The sequence below is a fragment of the Fusarium venenatum genome, assembly GCF_020744135.1.
Source record: "Fusarium venenatum strain MPI-CAGE-CH-0201 chromosome Unknown EDB82scaffold_1, whole genome shotgun sequence".
NCBI classification, from domain to species: domain Eukaryota; kingdom Fungi; phylum Ascomycota; class Sordariomycetes; order Hypocreales; family Nectriaceae; genus Fusarium; species Fusarium venenatum.
Genome location: NW_027072129.1, coordinates 7,053,443 through 7,070,909, shown reverse-complemented (window position 1 = coordinate 7,070,909; position 17,467 = coordinate 7,053,443). Strand labels below are relative to the sequence as shown.

Sequence of the window (17,467 nt, the reverse complement as noted above, 5' to 3'; positions counted from 1 at the left end):
CCGAACAAAGAAATAAAAAGGATGGGACCCCAACCAACCAACCAATTTACAGGTCTGGTTCTCCGTAGCTTCGATCTGATTCAAACCAAAAGAGAGATGGCTTACGGCTGCATCTCGGCACCAGATTCATTGTTTCTTTACCATGGATGTCTACAAGTGACTATCAGAACCTAACTTAAAGTAGCGCAAATGTCAATTCGACATCTATCCAACAAGGTTTTATTCCTATTGTCCATTGTTTATTTACATTTTCTGTCGAGTCCAGGTCCATCATGACAACTCCGGAGCTATTGGGCTGCTGTTCGCTTAGTCGCTTGTTTTCCGGTTATCCCATCTATGATAATGCACCGTACATAGTAGAAATATTGTTTGGCTCCACTGAAGTGGGGATAGCATCCCAACGGATCACTCTCTTTGGCTCATGCTTCGGGGGACCTCGGTCATGCTGGCAGTTGTCAAAATTTGACGTCAGACCCTGAGATGGGTTGTTAAACATTGACACTTGATGCAACGGATAGGGCCAGATAGAGCCTGTTACCTAGGGTGTGACAGAGGGTGCAGAAGACTAAATATCATGAACCACCGATGCTCCTTCGTGTTTAGTCTCACTTCAGCGGTCAGTAAGTTAGCATAACCAACTTCTTAGCAAAGTCGCCCGGCAACCACGATGCCCCATCGCCGGGCCTCCGAGTTGAGCGCCGCAGAACTTCGGAGTCCCGAAGCTCCCATTCCACCGGATAACTGATGGTTTCATTTACCGTACTGATCATCCGAAAGTTTTTGATAGCCACCCGAGTTCGAGAGGAGGACAATGCTTTCCACAATTGGACTGTGAGGCCTTGTTTGTGCCCTGTTTCTTTCAAACACTCAACTCGAATCGGTATTTCCGATCGCCCGGTCACCTTGGCTGGTTGTGAACCACCAACATCGGTTACTCCTGACTTATGATCTCCTTTGTGATACCGTCTTTTGGGAATAAAGTAGCTTGGCATTTCTTGTCAATTTCTGTCATGTGTTCTAAAATCATGGCGTATGTGCCGTGGGCCCTTGGGATTATATTATTAATATTTAGCTATCTGTTTCACCAACCGCTTCTAAAGTCCCGGCGCCTACGATGTGCATGGTGCATTTGATACCAGAAAGTCTCCTTTATTGCAGCGGTGTTTAGACCAGGCGTGTGCCCTTGACTACTTTTTTACGTACATGATATGTAAACTGAACTTGAAATCGAGCTGTTACGGGATTGCCTTCCCTTTGAGAATGGTCTTTGACCATGTTTGTTTCTGTTGGTCAAGGCTCTATCACGCACTAACACGGAACTTGATGCGGATTCAGCACGGATATAATACGTTAGACAAGGGAAGGCAACAGCTACCACCTTGAGTAGGGGCTATTATAAGAGCTAAACAAAGACGCACTTGAAATCTGAAGAATGTTAGCAAACTAACAACACTGACTGTCTTTTGAGAAGTGAAGTCCACGTCCAGCAACGAATGACTGAGGCTATCGGTTTACTGCTTGGTTTATTACTTTCACGTGACTTTGATGTTCTGTCATTCAAGATTTTTTTTCCCTGACACCGGATAAACTAACAGCGGAACGGGAGAGGGTTTTGGCAAGGAAGTGTTAAAAGGGCTGCCCCACCTGTCACGGTCACTCGCCTCAGCTTTTCTCCTCCCACTTCATCATTCACTCCATCTCGTCCTCCGTTCGCGACATTCATCACATCACCTCATCAGAGTGAACTCTCGACGACGACAACGACAACGACTTCTCTGTGCTGCTAGTCCAGAAATTGTTTCACGTGCTTTTATTCATTTATTTCTCGACTTTTTGTCTCCCGAGACTGACAAACCTCTTTGCTCTGACCAACAGGACAGGACAGGACAGTCTTATCTCTCTGCCTATTAGGTCTGGCTTGGCTCTTTGTGCCGCTGCACAATCTTGTGACTCGCTCGTCGCGCTTCTGACGCAAACAAACAAACAGTAGAAGAGCTTTTTATCGCACAAGTCGTACCGTATCGTACTCTTGAGGCCTGCCTCCGCTTGTATTATTTTGCGCCGCAGATCTTCAGCTGATAACCTACGTACCTACCTTATTTGTTGGGCTGCTCTCGTACTACTTCTCCGCCGGTCGCGACTGCGTAAAAAAAAAAAAAAAAAATCTCTGCCCGCCCACCTAAGGAAGGACCCGCTTAAGCTTTTTCTTCGTACCTGAACATCAGCAAAGAAATTTTGCGCCGGGGGATATATTCTTCTTCTGCTATCTCACTTTGCTCCTCTTCCGTGCTGCAAGCATTTTATCGCAAGTGGTGACGCCCACTTCTGGATTTTCGCTCTCTCGGACCTTTCTGGAGTGCATCTTGAGGCATCGCGCGTAGTTCGTGGACTAGTCTACCGCAAACAACATACCTGCACTGCGTTACCGCAATCCAAACCAAACCAAATCATCATGGCTTCCGCTGTCGCGGACTTAGAGGCTGGCCTTCAGGCCATGCTCAATCTTAAACCACCAGGCGTATCTGGATCTCGCATCACCAGTTTGACTTCGCTTTGCGTTTCCAACATTCAGGTAAGATTCCACCAAGCACGCATTGCATTTTTGCATTTGCTGGTTTACTCGCCAAGCCAATCAAATCAAATACTAACTACTCGTCCTTGCAGTCTGAATCAGTCCTTATTCAAAAAATCTTTACACATTTCAAGAAGGCTCCTGGAACACACAAGTTGGGGGTACTCTACGTCGTAGACTCTGTAACCCGAAAATGGCTCGAACAAGCCAAGTCGCAGGCGCAGGCAATAGACAGCTCTGCTCCGGATGGAACCTATGCCGCTGGCGTCAACCGAGTGACAGAACTCATGCCTGTTTTGATGAATGACATTCTGCAATCCGCCCCCAAAGAGCAAAAGGTACGCATATTTGACAACTATCCTTGTAGCCGGGAATTCGCGAGTGCTGTGCATATACCAAGCATCGTGGAGCACCTTGCAAACCGCCCTCACTGGAATCCGTCTCGCTTCTTGACATATTTGACCCGTACTATTATTTTGGATCGTAACTCACATATAGTCCACTGTGTAGGACAAGATTAAGAAACTCCTTGACATCTGGGAGAAGGGTCAGACATTCCCTACACCAATGCTCGAGTCTTTCAAAGAAAAGCTCAACGCACCACCGCAAAGTACGTTTTCCACAAAAGTAGCATCTCGTTTGGCGTTTTCCGCTCATGCGGCAATGCTTCGTTGTCTGGTATGAGCATGTAGTCTAACACATGTGATGTTATAGATGAGTCGACAACTCCTCCTGGTAGCCCACCTGCGAACGCTCTCGGTTCAGCTCGAGGCAGCGCTTCTGCTACTCCTGCTCCTTCAGCACCCGCTGCTCCTCCAGCCGCTAGTGGTACATCTATTCTCGAGGCTCTAGCTAACATCGCTCGTCAAAATACGAGTGCTCCCCCGGCTAACCCCCCTATGCCAGCTCCTACAGCATCGTATAATATGCCTGCTTCTGGGACACCTCAGCCAGTGTCATCTGCTATGCCGCCCGTATCGTATCCCTCGGCATCTCAGCCTGTGAGCATGCCTCCTATGCCTTCTATGCCGTACGGTATCCCGCACATGGCGGCCCAAAATGGATATGGAGGCTCTCCTATAAACAATCCGAGTAACCCGCCCCCTAACCCGCTCAACGGGGCCTTGGCTGGAGCCGCTTCTGCAGCCCCTGGTCTTGGCCTTGATCCAAAAGCCCAGCAGCAGATCATGTTGATCAAGGCGCTGGCTGACCAAGGTGTTCCATTTGATAAAATTCCTGCTCTGATCCAGAGCATGACTGGCGTTGCCGTAGGTGGTGCCGCTCCCCCGGTTCAGCAATCTATGCCATATGCTCAGAACCCTCCCGTTCCTGCTCAGCCTGCATGGGGTGCTCTTGTAGGCAAGCCAGACGATTCGCGCATACCGGGGTACGGCCATACAAGGTCTCCTCCTAGATATAATGGACGCTCTCGCTCGCGATCCCCCGATCGTGGCTGGGGTGCTCGCGGCTCGCCTCGAAATGGACGTGATCGCCTAGACTATGGTCGTGACTCTCCTAACCGCGGCCGCCAGGATGATCGCCATGGAGCTGATTATCGCCAGCGTAGCCCTCACGGTCACCGAGGCCGAAGTGAAACTCCCCTTCACGACCAAGGCCCAGCTGAGAAGTGGGTTGAGTACGACACAAACCTCCCATCCGGACACATCAAAGTTTTTAGCCGAACACTTTTTGTCGGCGGTGTCACGTAGGTGTTTCTCGGCTCTGCAATATGTGAAGTACACTAACCGTAAAAACTAGTTGCTCTGAGAGCGAACTGCGTGGCATCTTTGGTCGTTTTGGTACTGTGCAAACATGCATCGTAAACAAGGACAAGCGGCATGCATTCGTCAAGATGCTAAGCCGACAGGACGCTGTCGCCGCTAAGCAGGGCACCGAGGATTCCCGTAACTTGGAAGTGCCTCTTCGTGTAAGTGCCTCTTCTTTGTCTTGTATTGTAACATGAGCTAATTTTGTCAGACTCGTTGGGGTGTTGGTTTTGGTCCTCGGGATTGCAGCGACTATTCGACGGGCGTTAGCATTATCCCTATCCATAAGTTGACGGAGGCCGATCGCAAATGGATGTTGACCGCGCCCTATGGTGGTAGCGGCGGACGACCGATTGAAAGTGGTTTGTCGGTGGAGGAGCCCGATATTGAGATCGGAGCAGGAGTGTCATCCAAGGCCATCAGCCGGCGCATGCAGACAGACAAGGGTGGTAGCAACGGGCCCAAGTCAACTCGCAACCGTGACGAGGACCTCTCTCGATGGCGCCGAAGCCGAGATAACGGCAGCAACAGCGGCAGCAACAGCGGCAGCCACCATCGTAGAGACGATCACCGTGACCTTCCTCAAGAAGGACAGGGCTTGAATTCTTCGTTCCCCTTTGGTATTGGCACGTTACCCAACGGCATGCCCAACTTTCCTGCTGGCTTCTCATTCCCCGACCCAACCAACTAAAAACGCATTTTCATGGGAGGGATACGCACAGTTAGTTAAATGATACCCCGGGTACGGAAATGGGAGGGTGGTTCTCGATTTATTACTTGTTTATATGTTTGCTCTCGTCCATGGGGATAATGGCGTTGGCAATTTGTTTCCAAAAGTGCCGTCCAAGGAATGGACCTTGCGGTACGGTTTCTTGCATTGCATTGCATTAAGCATGCAACCAACTGGCTTTGCATAGGCGCAGTGTTGATCAAACGTGTTTTATTAGTTAATGAGGGTCAGACGATCGCGTAGCTTCGGCAGCTCCGCAAATGAAAAGTTATTTGATGTTTCACACATATTCTCCCAATGTTGAATATATGCTGCCCCAACAGTTCGTGGTGTTTGTCGCTAAAGCTCGACACTTGTATGCTTGGTCACTTGTTGATAAAGCGAGCGTCGTGAATCTAATACTAAGCCTTGGCGGGCATGGAGATGCTTTTGGTGTGATGTTTCGTAAGCTACAACTCAGGCAGAGTCCGCCACAAACCCATACGCAACTTTGCAACCTATCCTAACTATATGCGCAAACTTAGTCGCATTTTTCTTTTGTCTCTGCCTTTGTCAATTTGAGCTTTGGCGAGAGCACCCCAACTGTTGATTCGATGATACGAAAGGGATATCAGTTTGCTGTTGTTCACAGGAGTGATGGTATGGGTTGGAAGTTTCAACTGAACAGGCCTTATACAGGTTGAAGATGACTGAAAGTGACTTTCTGCTTGCTTGCATTTTATCATTGTATACTGCATCAGGTACATGAGCATAACTACGTTGTGTTCACGTTGAGTTTTCTCATATCCGTCTCCAGGGTAGCCGGTATTGCACCCATTTTTGAACCGCTTCAGAGTGCGTATAAAGGATGTCGTCAATGGAAATCTCTGTAGGTCAATGGGGGGTTGTTACAGATTTTTTGTGTTTCCATAGATTGTGGCGGTGGAGGAAAGGGGGACTGAGTAACATATTGTGGGCTTGGTTGTCGACTGGGCGGTGAACTTCTCGTGACAGATCAGATTTGTTAGATAGACATATTGCAACTACTATCCTATTTGTTACTATCTTTGTTGGCTATATTTGGATATTGCCCTTGTGCCGACGTGTATTGTTGCTTGATGTTGATTGCCGGCTTGATGAGCTTGAGAACGAAGCCATAAAGCGATGAGGTGAATTTTGGGAACTCGAGCACTACGCAAGCTGATGAGGTTATAGAGCTCCCCTTCATTACCTGCGCATCGAGCTATAACTCCTAATGCATTCCTCTTTCATTGCAATCAAACGCAGTAAGAAACGTTGTTTGCTTGTATCTCTTTACAGTGTTACAGGATTCGTTCGGGACGTACTCTTAATCTTTTTGAGTTCTGCAAATTCTCTGCTGACGACAATAAGTTACAATGAGTGGCCGTCTAAATTCATTCTGTACATAATATAACTACATATAAATATATATCGATCCCACAATAGGAAACTGTTGACCAAAATGAGTTTCCTGTGTGGGCGTGAGCTCAACTAGTCGTTGTCAGCACATATCTAGCCAAATCTCTTACCTCTGAACATTCGGCCAAGTCACAGCATTAGCATGTTTACAAACACTGATTTAATGTAAACGAATTTATATATACCTACACTTTATCTCAATAGGTCAAATACAGCATGTAATTTTACCATACTACCCGCTTCGACACAACTCAAACCCGTCGAGTGGTCTACCCTGTAGCAACAATCATAATCATCAACCTCGAACAACAAATCAGCCACGACATTAATCTCATCAAGTCTTCGACGGGCTCTCATCTCCCTGCATTCCCAATCTCAGCTGACCTTATTAGTATCACATCAATACGATACAGATCGTCGCACCGCCTCTTGTGATAAGACCTAGAGACAGTCCAGCCTTTCCTGATTCTCCGAGCCATGACCAAACTGGGACATGCCAAGATGGGCTATTGATCATTCACGGCGGTTCAAGTCTTGAACTAATCATCACCCAGTAACATATAGAATGGAAACGACGATCGACAACACCACCACCATCACCACCGTCGGTAGTTGAGCTGAGCGCGCTTTCAATGCATGGCAGTGTTACTCTAATTGTTTCAACGCAAGGATCGACAGACAGTCAACGGAATTCCTCCCCAAGTCGCACTTGGGGGGAGTCATGGTACCCGATGGCCCTGACTAGCAATTGACCGAGAGATTTCCCATTGAGATGTAATCCAATACATATTGGTATTACCTTATTATCTCACGGTTTTAGCCAACGCATCGTAACAAGGTTACGCTAGGTTCTCGAACCCCCATGGGGGTCGTTTGGGGTATAGTGCGAGGCTTCTTTTCCCCTGACTAGGTAGGTATCCGTAGGTAAGTTAGGTATGGGTGTTGATATGGATACCTATAGAGGCTGATAGTATGTAGTAGTCGTTATTCGAGAGATGTAGTTTAGCTTTGGTTCAGTTTATTACGTTCATGCTATTGGTGTTTAAGACATGGTACGTAAAGTGACTCAGTTGTTGACTGGTTGCCCTTTTCTTCAACCTCGAAATTACTAATATATGCACGTAGATAATGGCCCCTAGGGGATAGATGGAATAGATAGCATCCATGATCCACAACAAATGCATCCAAGACGGTCCTGTCTTGACTAGGCTTATAGTAAAAGACAGATGTCATAGTTGGTAAGTCAACTTACCGTTGCTACCTGCTACCTGTATCTGTATGGACGTACCCAGACATTATCTCGATACCCTAAAATTAGCACTAGAAATATCTGTCGGTCAGTCTTTTTGTCTGTTGTCTCTTGTCCAATGCAGGTACATTTCAGACTAAGCCGTTTAAGCAGGAACTAATTGTGATGCGGATCTCTTCATCCACATTTTGGATCCAGCGTAATATCCCACTGCATACCAATCAGAAGCCCATCAAAACACATCAGTTTAAAGTAAAGACTCCGAGCTGGAACCAGAATGATATGCCGTCCTGCTATAGCTTGGTTGGAGGGAAACCCACGCCCAAGGCACGCGCTGTAATCTTACTCCATACCCGCCGATTTTCCTTCAATCGCGGTCACGATATGGAAAACAATTGAGAAATTAACGGAGCCACAATCTGGTCAGCCCCTTGATTGTGCATGCAGGTCATCCATAATTATTACACACTAGTTATTGTATAGTAGGTAGTATAGTTCCATAGCAAGAGGAGTCTGCGCAAGTAGACTACAGCGCGCAATTCAAAAAGCAAATGTGTTGAAGAATGGCGGACCCTATTACTAACTGCCCATCGTCACGTTCAATTGCAACACCATTCGATAACGGTCTAGACAATGAGTAATGCGGTCGCCCAGTCTCAACATGCATATACATATGTATCTTTGAGGCATAAACAAATTCTTAAATTCTTCCGTCAGTCTAGATCATGTGAAGTATCATGAGCCAAGCGCCCAGAGTCTTGGAAGTAAATAGCCGTGCCAAGCAGCCAAGCACGATTGATGGCCATATCATAGAAAATCGGTAGTCGCCGTCTTGGTATCTCGGATGATCCACGCATCGTCTTGGCTATAGGGAAAAATGCACGTTCGTTTACATGCGTCGCAATCGGAAACCGAGCCGTCCATCTTCATGAAGTAATTGAAAATAGATCGTCTCGAGAAATCCAAGTTTGGATGGGACACGTCGTCAGCCATTGAGGCGCATTCAGTCCTTGGAAATACAGGTGCATCAGCAATCCAAATTCAATGTGACCAGTACTCTTTTTGTGCGACGGAACACATGCATAAGCAGAGAACTGCTGTGACGACAGCTTTCTTGTAGTAAGACAGGTAACAAGCAAGACAAAGAAAACAGACGGGCAAGCCAAGACAATACGCGTAATACCACGCATGGCTGCGCGCAACGCTCACAAGATAGACTATAGCAATCTGTGCCATACTCATAGTGAATAACGACGACCTCCGGTCATACGGAAAGTTGCAATATGCGTGTAGGCAGCGTCGTGCAGCGCAAAAAGAGTGTCGTCGCGTGGCAGACAGGCAGGCACATTTTCTGTTCTCTCTGTTCTCCCCCATGTGTATGCGCACGCCCATCTTGGCCGTATCACAATGTTTGTAGCAGAAACGAAACATCTTGGTGACATCGTGGTTGCGATAGTTCGTTTAACGACCGGAAATATGTTTCATCAACCGGTCACTCTTGAACTTTAGCAATCTTGGCATGTTCGGAGCGATGGGAGGCCGAATTGTCTGGGCACCAGGTATTCTGCATTCTGTAATATCTCAGAAATGGTAAACAGAGATAAAAAGGCATACACTGGTGTTGGGGATAGCTGATGCCTCGCGACTCTGTAAGCCGGGTATTGAACTGACCATGATCCGGGCGCGCAACGCCCTGAAGATTGACGGTCAAGACAGATTCAAGGATACCCACACGCTTGCTTGGCGATATGCTTGGCTTTTACACACGTCCATCCATGTCTTCGGCTCCGTGGTACTGTTAGTCAGTCAGTCACAAGTCTCACTTAGCCTTTGCATCTGTTATGATGGTGTTTCAACATGGATGCAGCGTGGTAATATGCAGACATCCGCTGCAACTTGAGCGATATCATATCCTGCTTTTTTGATCCATACATTGTTTGGAATTGATTGTATGAGTGAATTTGTTGTTGGGATGGGATGCAGGGTCCTCTGGAAAACTCGGATCCGTGCATCCACGATTGCATGGCATGCTCCATTTTCTGCTCTTAACTAGGCTAGCTAAATATTCTATGAAGCCAGCGAGAATGGATTCTTCTCCATCGAATCTCGCGCCAACCTTTGTAGACTCGTGGAGCCTTTCTGAAATGGAGCCTCCTTTTTGACAGACGCATATCCGTACATATGATATGTAAAAGAAAGGTACGGAGCACTATCGGAAACTGACCGCTACAGTCACGTCCATCGTCGATCACTAACGGACTGATCCCGGTCTGCCTCGTACTGTACTGTACAGGACTAGGTATGTATCGATTGACCATGCTCTGTTACGGTCTGAAGAAGGGGCGCGCAGCTATGTGTTATTCAAATCGCGGCAGAGCTTCGATACTACCTTTGCTCTGCGACTTGTCATGAAATATGCGAATATCTCTTGTGCCGACAGGGTCATTGGCCTGTCTCAGGATTATGAGAGAGATGTAGACAGCAATTGCAAGGACCAGTAATTTTAACATGCCTCTCGATATTACTGTAACGTGGACGCCATTCCCGATTGTACCAAAGGCGGACACACCATTGTTGGACATCCGACCGATTCGTTTCAGGCCAGATGTACTGTGGTAGCACTATCTGCCTTGAGGTAACATGCCAGTGCTGTGTCCCCCAGCCGTTGAACAGCTTCTCCAGTCTAATTTCCTTTCGGAGCCCCAGACTCAGAGCAGCACTGACATCATATTCAAAACGCCTAGTGCATTCGCCGATTCGCGATTATACAGGCATCAAGCAGGTGAAGGTGCAATTCGGGAATGACGGCACGGATAGATAGGATACCAAATGTATACGGGGGCAGTCGTGGGGACTGCCATGGGGAGCTGGCTGCTAAGACGATGCATGCGAGAGCCTCATTTGCCGGCGCAAGCCAACAACGAGGCAATTTGGCACTCGCAAGTGATAACAGGTGGGTTACTGGCGAAGCCAACCAAGCGACACGTAAAAAAGAAACCAAGAAAAACCGCGTCTGGAGCCTCTATCTCCTAGCTTGGGGCGCTTAGTGTTTCTCTGCTTTGAGGGAAGTAATGTCCGACGGTGACAGGGCATGGGCTTTCTGCTGAGCACTCGACTCCGTGGAACTTGGGACCTTGGAGACATGGCACGGCCAGTCGCGGCTAGTAAGTGAACTAAGTTTATTGCTAGTGGAAGGGAAAAGAAGTGGATATCAGGAACGAGCGTTCAAAGTAGTGGAGCATTGGTGCGAGAGCACCGTGCCAGTTTTCCACCAGACCAGAGTTATCGGTCCTACCTAGCCACGTCGCCGCCTCCGGTGAGGCTTCGATAGCAGTCTATGCTATCATATGCTGAATATACCCAGCTCTCTTGGACCACGGCAGCCGCAACTTCCATGGGAATATGCCTTGTCATCATATGAACCCTGACATTGTACGGTGTAGTTGAGAGCAAAGCGCAATCTGTATCGTGAAGCTACTCAGACAGCGTGGGATGTTCTTCGATGCTAGCCAATGGTACAACAGCGGCTCCATGAGTGCCGAAGGTCTCGTGCAAGCCAAAATCGTTTGGATCGGTACAAGCGGGTCTTCTAATGCAGGCTGGAGGAAATCCCTGCATTTCTTTTGGGGTTGTTGGGGTTTGGATTTGGAGAACAAGCCATTCTTTCAAGGTCATCTCAAAGACAAGAAACATGTGTGAGACATGCAGAGCAACATAGGCCGTCATGAACAGATTCAGACTTTGACGGAGCAATTCCAATATACCAAATTATCTCAGCGACAGTGAAATATGTGTATCATGCTGGACCTACTCCGTTATTCTTCAATTTCAATTTATCCATGGCTTGATTGATAGGCCAACTCATACTCGAAAGAGCTCTGTCAGTGGAGTTGAAATGACAATGGCATGGTATTGGCCTTTACTATCGATACTCAGGAGTCTGTTGTTTTCCTATGTGTCAAATATGACAGATCAAGACATAAAGCGGTGCAGGGTCATAGAGTGAGTAGGACGTCCATGCTTTCAGAGTCGTACCCCAGACTATCATGGCGGAGTGAGTTTCCGTACGTGTGTACGAATAAAGCTGGAGCGGAGGCTGGGAGTCCAAGTCAGCACAGCGTATCCGTAGCTGAGGTAGCACCGTGATTGCTCCATATGCCCGTACGTAGGTCCCTGAATCGACTAAGCAGAAAGCTTGGCTGTTCAAGGAAGCATCTCTCCGCAATCGTGCACTGTTGCCAAGGGAACTGGGGTGAAAGTCGAAGCAATATTGTTGATAGCGCGGTTGGATTATGTCTGAGGTAGGTATGAAGAAGAGTGAGGCGAGTGAAAGAAAATATGAGAGCCAATGCCACAGATTGTCTCCCGCGGGATGGAAGACGCTTTGTGCTAGAGGGAGGAACTGGAGAGTACAACTCACGATGTGGAAGATGCAGCCAATAGAATGGTGTTGATACATACTTCCAGATTCGACATTAAGCTCCCGTCATCAATATCCCGCATGCTACCTACTAAGGTAGGTCGGGAGGAAATCAGCGCCAGTCTAATAATAAGCTCATTGGTATTACCCGTAAATGGCTAATCTCAATGCATTGAGTCAACAAGTGAATGGCTACCTAGTTTAGATGGCTCTGGACTCCTGGAGCGCCTGACGGGAATATCCAGCAGAGTGAGCGATATAGCAGTGCAGTAGAAGAGTCTGGGTCGAGTCTATTTGCTTGGTACAGTTTCATGGTTGTCAATTCCCTCATCCGATCAAGTGGCCAATTGTGCTGTAGACAAATTTCAGGAAGTCCACCAACCTCCTAGACTGAACGCCTCCCGGGCAACCCCGGATCCGCCCAGGACCGGGCAAAGATGGGGAAGATGCACGAATATGCAGTCAAGAAATGCCTCGTTACTTGGCGTCAACCGTGAAAGGGGATTGGGTAGAGTTCGATTCAATGCGACATGATGAGACAGGCCGGGTCCTTCTGGAAGCACATAGCTACAGAAGGCAGTAATAACAGCAAAAACAACATACATACATACAGTCAGCTAGTCAGTCACACAAGCAGGGCGCATAATGCAAATATTTCAGAAAGTTACATCTAACCTGAACTGGCTTGTCGGCGGTTTAGTGGGAACAACGGATTAGAAACTGTCTAGTGCTGAATTCAATATCCCCGTTTGTAATACCGGCTGTCTCCCGTTGCGCTGAAACTGTAGATGCACAGTACATGGATACAACATAGTAGTATCGTGATAAGATGTAGGGTAATGGATGTGTCAAATAAAAAAGTGGCGGCATATTGAAACAACAAGGTAGGCATCGGATATTAATTCAGTAACGATAAACTCTTACTACATACTACAGTACATGCACATGAACAAGAGATGAGGCTTACGGTACGTTAGTAGTGACCGCTTCTTGGAGAACCCTGTAATACGGAGAAAGCTTTGGCTGTGATGCTGAACCTGGAATGAACAGGAGGTCCAAAGAGAAATAGTAACAGCAGCAGCAACAGCCAGAACGGAGCGCGGCAAATAGTGCGGTGAAGGGACTCTCTGGAGAACATACAGACCCGCCATCAGCGATTCAAGATATCCCAAGCTTGACAAGTTCATGACCAGAAAAGGACTTACCGAGCCCCCGTCTTCGGTAGTCAATGGCCCAGTTGGGATTGACCGAAAGAGTGGCTGGTAAAAGACTGTACACCGCGAGTTGTCCGTGGGGACTCACCAGTAGACACACCGAGGCAACGGCGCCAATGAAAGCCGAAGCCGACCAATGTGAGGTGGCCATTGGTTTTGCTGGAGAACGGAAATCGCGGACAAGAACCGCCGACTCTGATAAAGTGTCAAAAAGCCGCGGAAGAAAGCGAACCTAAGCGACCATGACCATCATGTCCCCCAGTTTAAACAGGCCCCCCCACATCAAACCCGATGGAGAGTGGATGTGACAAGGTGACCCAGAAAAACAATCCACGCAAAAGGGCAAGAGGCTGACATGAAATGCGACTTGGATTAGGCCATGCCAGACACAAGTACCGTGTGTTATTGGCCACCAACTGTCTCACCTTTGTTCATTTAGGCGTTTGACTCTGTTTCGTTGAGCTAAAGTGAGAAAGATATTCCAATGACGTATAGAGTCCGGATGTTTATTGGCGACTCTGGGGCGCGACCTGGGGTGCCCTGAAGCTGACGGGGTTTGCAGGGTCCTCTTTTTCTTTTTCGCTTTTTTGTCGCTACAAGCTCGAAAGCGAGCGACAAGGAAAACACGGACCTGGAAACTTGCTTGGCTGCTTGCCGAGGGGGCGACAAGACTTTTTCCCCGATCGCTGGCAGCGGAGGCCAAGTCCCACGAAGTCATAGGCTTGAATTGGTATTGGATGAACAGTTGCAGATTGAGGAGGGTCAGCATAGAAACACCGGCTTCTAGAAAAATTCCTAGAAGCGCGGCTGCTGCACCATGATCCATAATTTTATGCACACCTGCATGAGAGAACAACCAGCTGCGAAGCTCCCAAATAATACCTCACATGGCCAAGCCTGACAGAAACAATCGACCCCAACCCTGCACCGCGGGGGTTCATTGGCATCGTGGTATTTGTGTCAAGCATTTTTGATGTGCGCATTTTTGTACGCTAACGCTTGGCAGGGCTCGGTCGTTGGGACAGGGCTTGGAGACAGAGGCTAGGCTGCCGTTTTGGCTGGAGATCCATGGGTGGCTTGTCTAACGTAAAGCAAAGTAAGGTAATCAAGTAAAGTTCACCAGCGTCGTGCGAACTGTCACCCCAATCTCAATTCCAGCCTATCGTCTCGCCTCGTCTCGCCTCGCCCGCGTTCACCCGCACGATAGATCGAGGACGCTAGCTACTGCGCTGCAATAGCGGCGCTTCATGCGCGTGTATTGCACTGTACTGTACGAGATAGCTCATTTACAGAGCACCAGTGTGAACCTCATCTCCTCGGTGTCGTTTACAGACAGGCCCAGGTCAGCCAAGCCGATCCAGCCCAGGCGAGGCCCTGCAGAAGCTCACCCATGTCGTGAATCAGACCGTATGTGTGTATCTCGCATTGTAATAACATGCACTGTACTGCACCCTAGCCTTCGAGACCGGGCTGCCAAGGCTGGCAGAGCTTCACCAGCTAACCAGCTGCCGATAACGCGATAGGCAGGCCATGGCTGTCACGGTCATCCAGCGGTCACAGTTTGCGTTTGCGCCTTGGCGAACGATGGATGCCGGACGATGTCCTTACTTGATATGAACCTGGAACTGTTCCGTCATAACAGGCCATTGCGCGACTGGGAGCGCAGCGCGCTCTCCTCTTGATTCTCTTGGCCCTGCATGACCAAAAAGCTTGTCGCACACGATACGTGCGATTGCCTGTCATAGAATGGCAACTATCATGACCACCTATCGAAGCACGGCGATCCCGTTCTCGGCCCTGCCTTGACTTAGACCCTTTTATGAAAGGAGGGTACAACTTGAAAATAACCTCATGATTCCTCGTGTCAGCGCCAACCCAACAAGACCTTGGATGATTGATAGGCCAAATACGAGCGAATCTAGATCGAGTATGATAATGATGCAGAGTAACCGACAAGCATAATCGTCATCGAGTGGGATCTGTGAAGCTGTCTATTGGAGATTGTCAGACAACGGTCCCAGTCTGGTCTGTTCCGAGGCCGATCGCGTGGGGCAGGTCTCAAATATGCTGCAATTAGAGTAGAGTATGGTTAATATGTATGCACTTTATTGCGTGTTTCCTGTACAGACTGGACGGCTTTTAATGTCACATCTCCAGCGCGCTTCGTTATTTACTACTACCTGTTTCAAAAGTGGAAATTGGGAAATTGAACAACATGCTTGGTGCGCAAATCGCAACGTGTATCGATTCTACGCCGTTCACACGAGTAAATAACTGGGATAAAATTTGATCATCTATGCCCCTAATGCAATGCGATTGTACAATTCAAGGAAGTACTGTGCAGCACGAGGCAGTTATGAATGCTCACCGAGTCATGGTACAGCATCACGCATCAACAACACCTTGATCACAGTGTACAGTCCCAAAGGTAACCTCAATGGATAGGTAAAATAATTAAGGGTCTTCAGTCAGCAGCTCAAAAACAAGGCTGGCGAGATACAGTATCTTTTACATAAACGGCAATCCGTTCTTTGGCCTATCGTTCAACAAGCGGAGCCCATGATTGCCATCCTTCTCCAGTATCTTGAGTCGCGATTTTGCTGACCGCCAGGGATAGACAAGTCAGTGTCGTCATCCTTTCCTGGACAGTAGTTTACAGTACACAGCGGAGCGGGAAAAAGAAGCAGCCTAGAGCACATGGGGGAGGGGAGGAAGTTCTCTCATGGAGGAAAATCCCTCAGCGGGTTTGGGGAAGCTCGACTCCAGGTACAACCACAGCCAGCAATGACATACAATAGAGGTACCGGGGCCCCCAGCGAAGAGGAAGCGCCACAAGACACCAAAAGGCTTTGTACTCTGTAGGTTCATACGCTGTCAAGCAGGGGCTGGGAACTGTATCCGTACATATTCTGGTACAATGTATCATGAGGCAAAATCTGGCAGTGAGGCAATACCAAACAATCAAGGGACCGAGACTGATGTGCATCCCATTGTAAAACGGGGGTCTTGTCTTGAATGGGATTTAGTATCTGCTACACAGTGTTTTACAGTTTTTTGAGTATAATAAGACGCTGCTGACTTTTTGTTAGAGCGCATAATATGCAGAGAAAATACGGAAGTTTGGATAATGGAAAGTAAAATTACTCGCTCCGTGGTGGAAACTTTTTTTGGTGTAAATGCTAAGATCAGGGAGTACAATCCGCGGACATTCCCCTAACCCATGTAGCATCGAACCTATTGCTTGATGTATTTGGAAATGTTCTCCATGTATCAAATTGCATCAAGATCGAGGCAAATCGCCTCTATCATGTACGACATGGATTAATTCGTGATTGTTTTGTATCATTTGGTAGTCGTCATTGTCAGCTATCAGCTGTCAGCCACGAGCAGGCAGTTTGAGGTATGAGAGACAAAGGCAACCAATTGCAGTAGCCTAATTGATTCATGCCTTGAATTGACTTTTTTCAGATTTCTCATCTTAGTCTTCCATCTTTAATGTTTACATTTTATGTTATGCCCCCCTTGTGCTGTATCTCCAGGACAATTTTAGATTTCGAGTCTACATCTGAGTCTAGTGTAGCTGCAGGTTGGCCCTCTCAATCTCTTTTTTCACCCTCTGTCACTGCACTTGCGATGCAATGCTCAACCCTTTTGCACCTCCACTGCTGAGATTACCGTCTTGTTTCCATTCCCCACGCTCGGCGCCGCCACACACTGTGCTCTGCACCTGCATGGAAGGACCTAGGCTGGACCGAGGAAAAGCTCGACAAGAGAAAGGCTGTCTTTACTGGACAAGGATAAGGGCAGGTCGATTTCGATGGGGCATCAGCGACCGACGTTTCGTAATTCCACACCCTAGCACACGGACTTTCCCCAATTGACACACCCCAGCAAAAAAAATTGTAGTTGCGACTGAGGAAAAAACATCGATTCTGACGAGAGAACGAGAGAAAAAAATCGATCCAACCGACGCTACCGGGTACGGCAAGGGTAGCTTCTACGCTGGCGTGCTAGCTGGTGCAGACGCTACGCACTCTTTTGTCTTTAGTCTCTTGGTGGATGCTGATGCTACGGTAATGTACTGCGTTGTTTACTGC

General features: G+C 47.9%; 3 protein-coding genes across 3 annotated transcripts; 1 reads left to right on the top strand and 2 right to left on the bottom strand.

Moving 5' to 3' along the window:
* Positions 1-2,452: 2,452 nt before the first annotated feature.
* On the top strand, positions 2,453-5,029 carry EDB82DRAFT_521102 (uncharacterized protein; the record flags this gene model as incomplete). Its single annotated transcript, XM_025729749.1, has 6 exons — positions 2,453-2,572; positions 2,665-2,910; positions 3,083-3,182; positions 3,287-4,277; positions 4,331-4,499; positions 4,550-5,029. 6 exons carry the CDS (start codon positions 2,453-2,455, stop codon positions 5,027-5,029), a joined length of 2,106 nt encoding a protein of 701 aa, XP_025588943.1.
* An 8,057-nt stretch (positions 5,030-13,086) lies between these two features.
* On the bottom strand, positions 13,087-13,521 carry EDB82DRAFT_521101 (uncharacterized protein; the record flags this gene model as incomplete). Its single annotated transcript, XM_065609074.1, has 2 exons — positions 13,087-13,118; positions 13,362-13,521. 2 exons carry the CDS (start codon positions 13,519-13,521, stop codon positions 13,087-13,089), a joined length of 192 nt encoding a protein of 63 aa, XP_065465722.1.
* A 2,310-nt stretch (positions 13,522-15,831) lies between these two features.
* Positions 15,832-16,841, bottom strand: EDB82DRAFT_488914 (uncharacterized protein). The gene has a single exon (XM_065608340.1). It carries the CDS (start codon positions 16,354-16,356, stop codon positions 16,108-16,110), a length of 249 nt encoding a protein of 82 aa, XP_065465721.1. The 5' UTR covers positions 16,357-16,841; the 3' UTR covers positions 15,832-16,107.
* Positions 16,842-17,467: the final 626 nt, after the last annotated feature.

Bases quoted from the DNA above. Each gene is read 5' to 3' on its own strand.
- EDB82DRAFT_488914 (XM_065608340.1), bottom strand. From the start codon at position 16,356: ATGCACATCAGTCTCGGTCCCTTGATTGTTTGGTATTGCCTCACTGCC.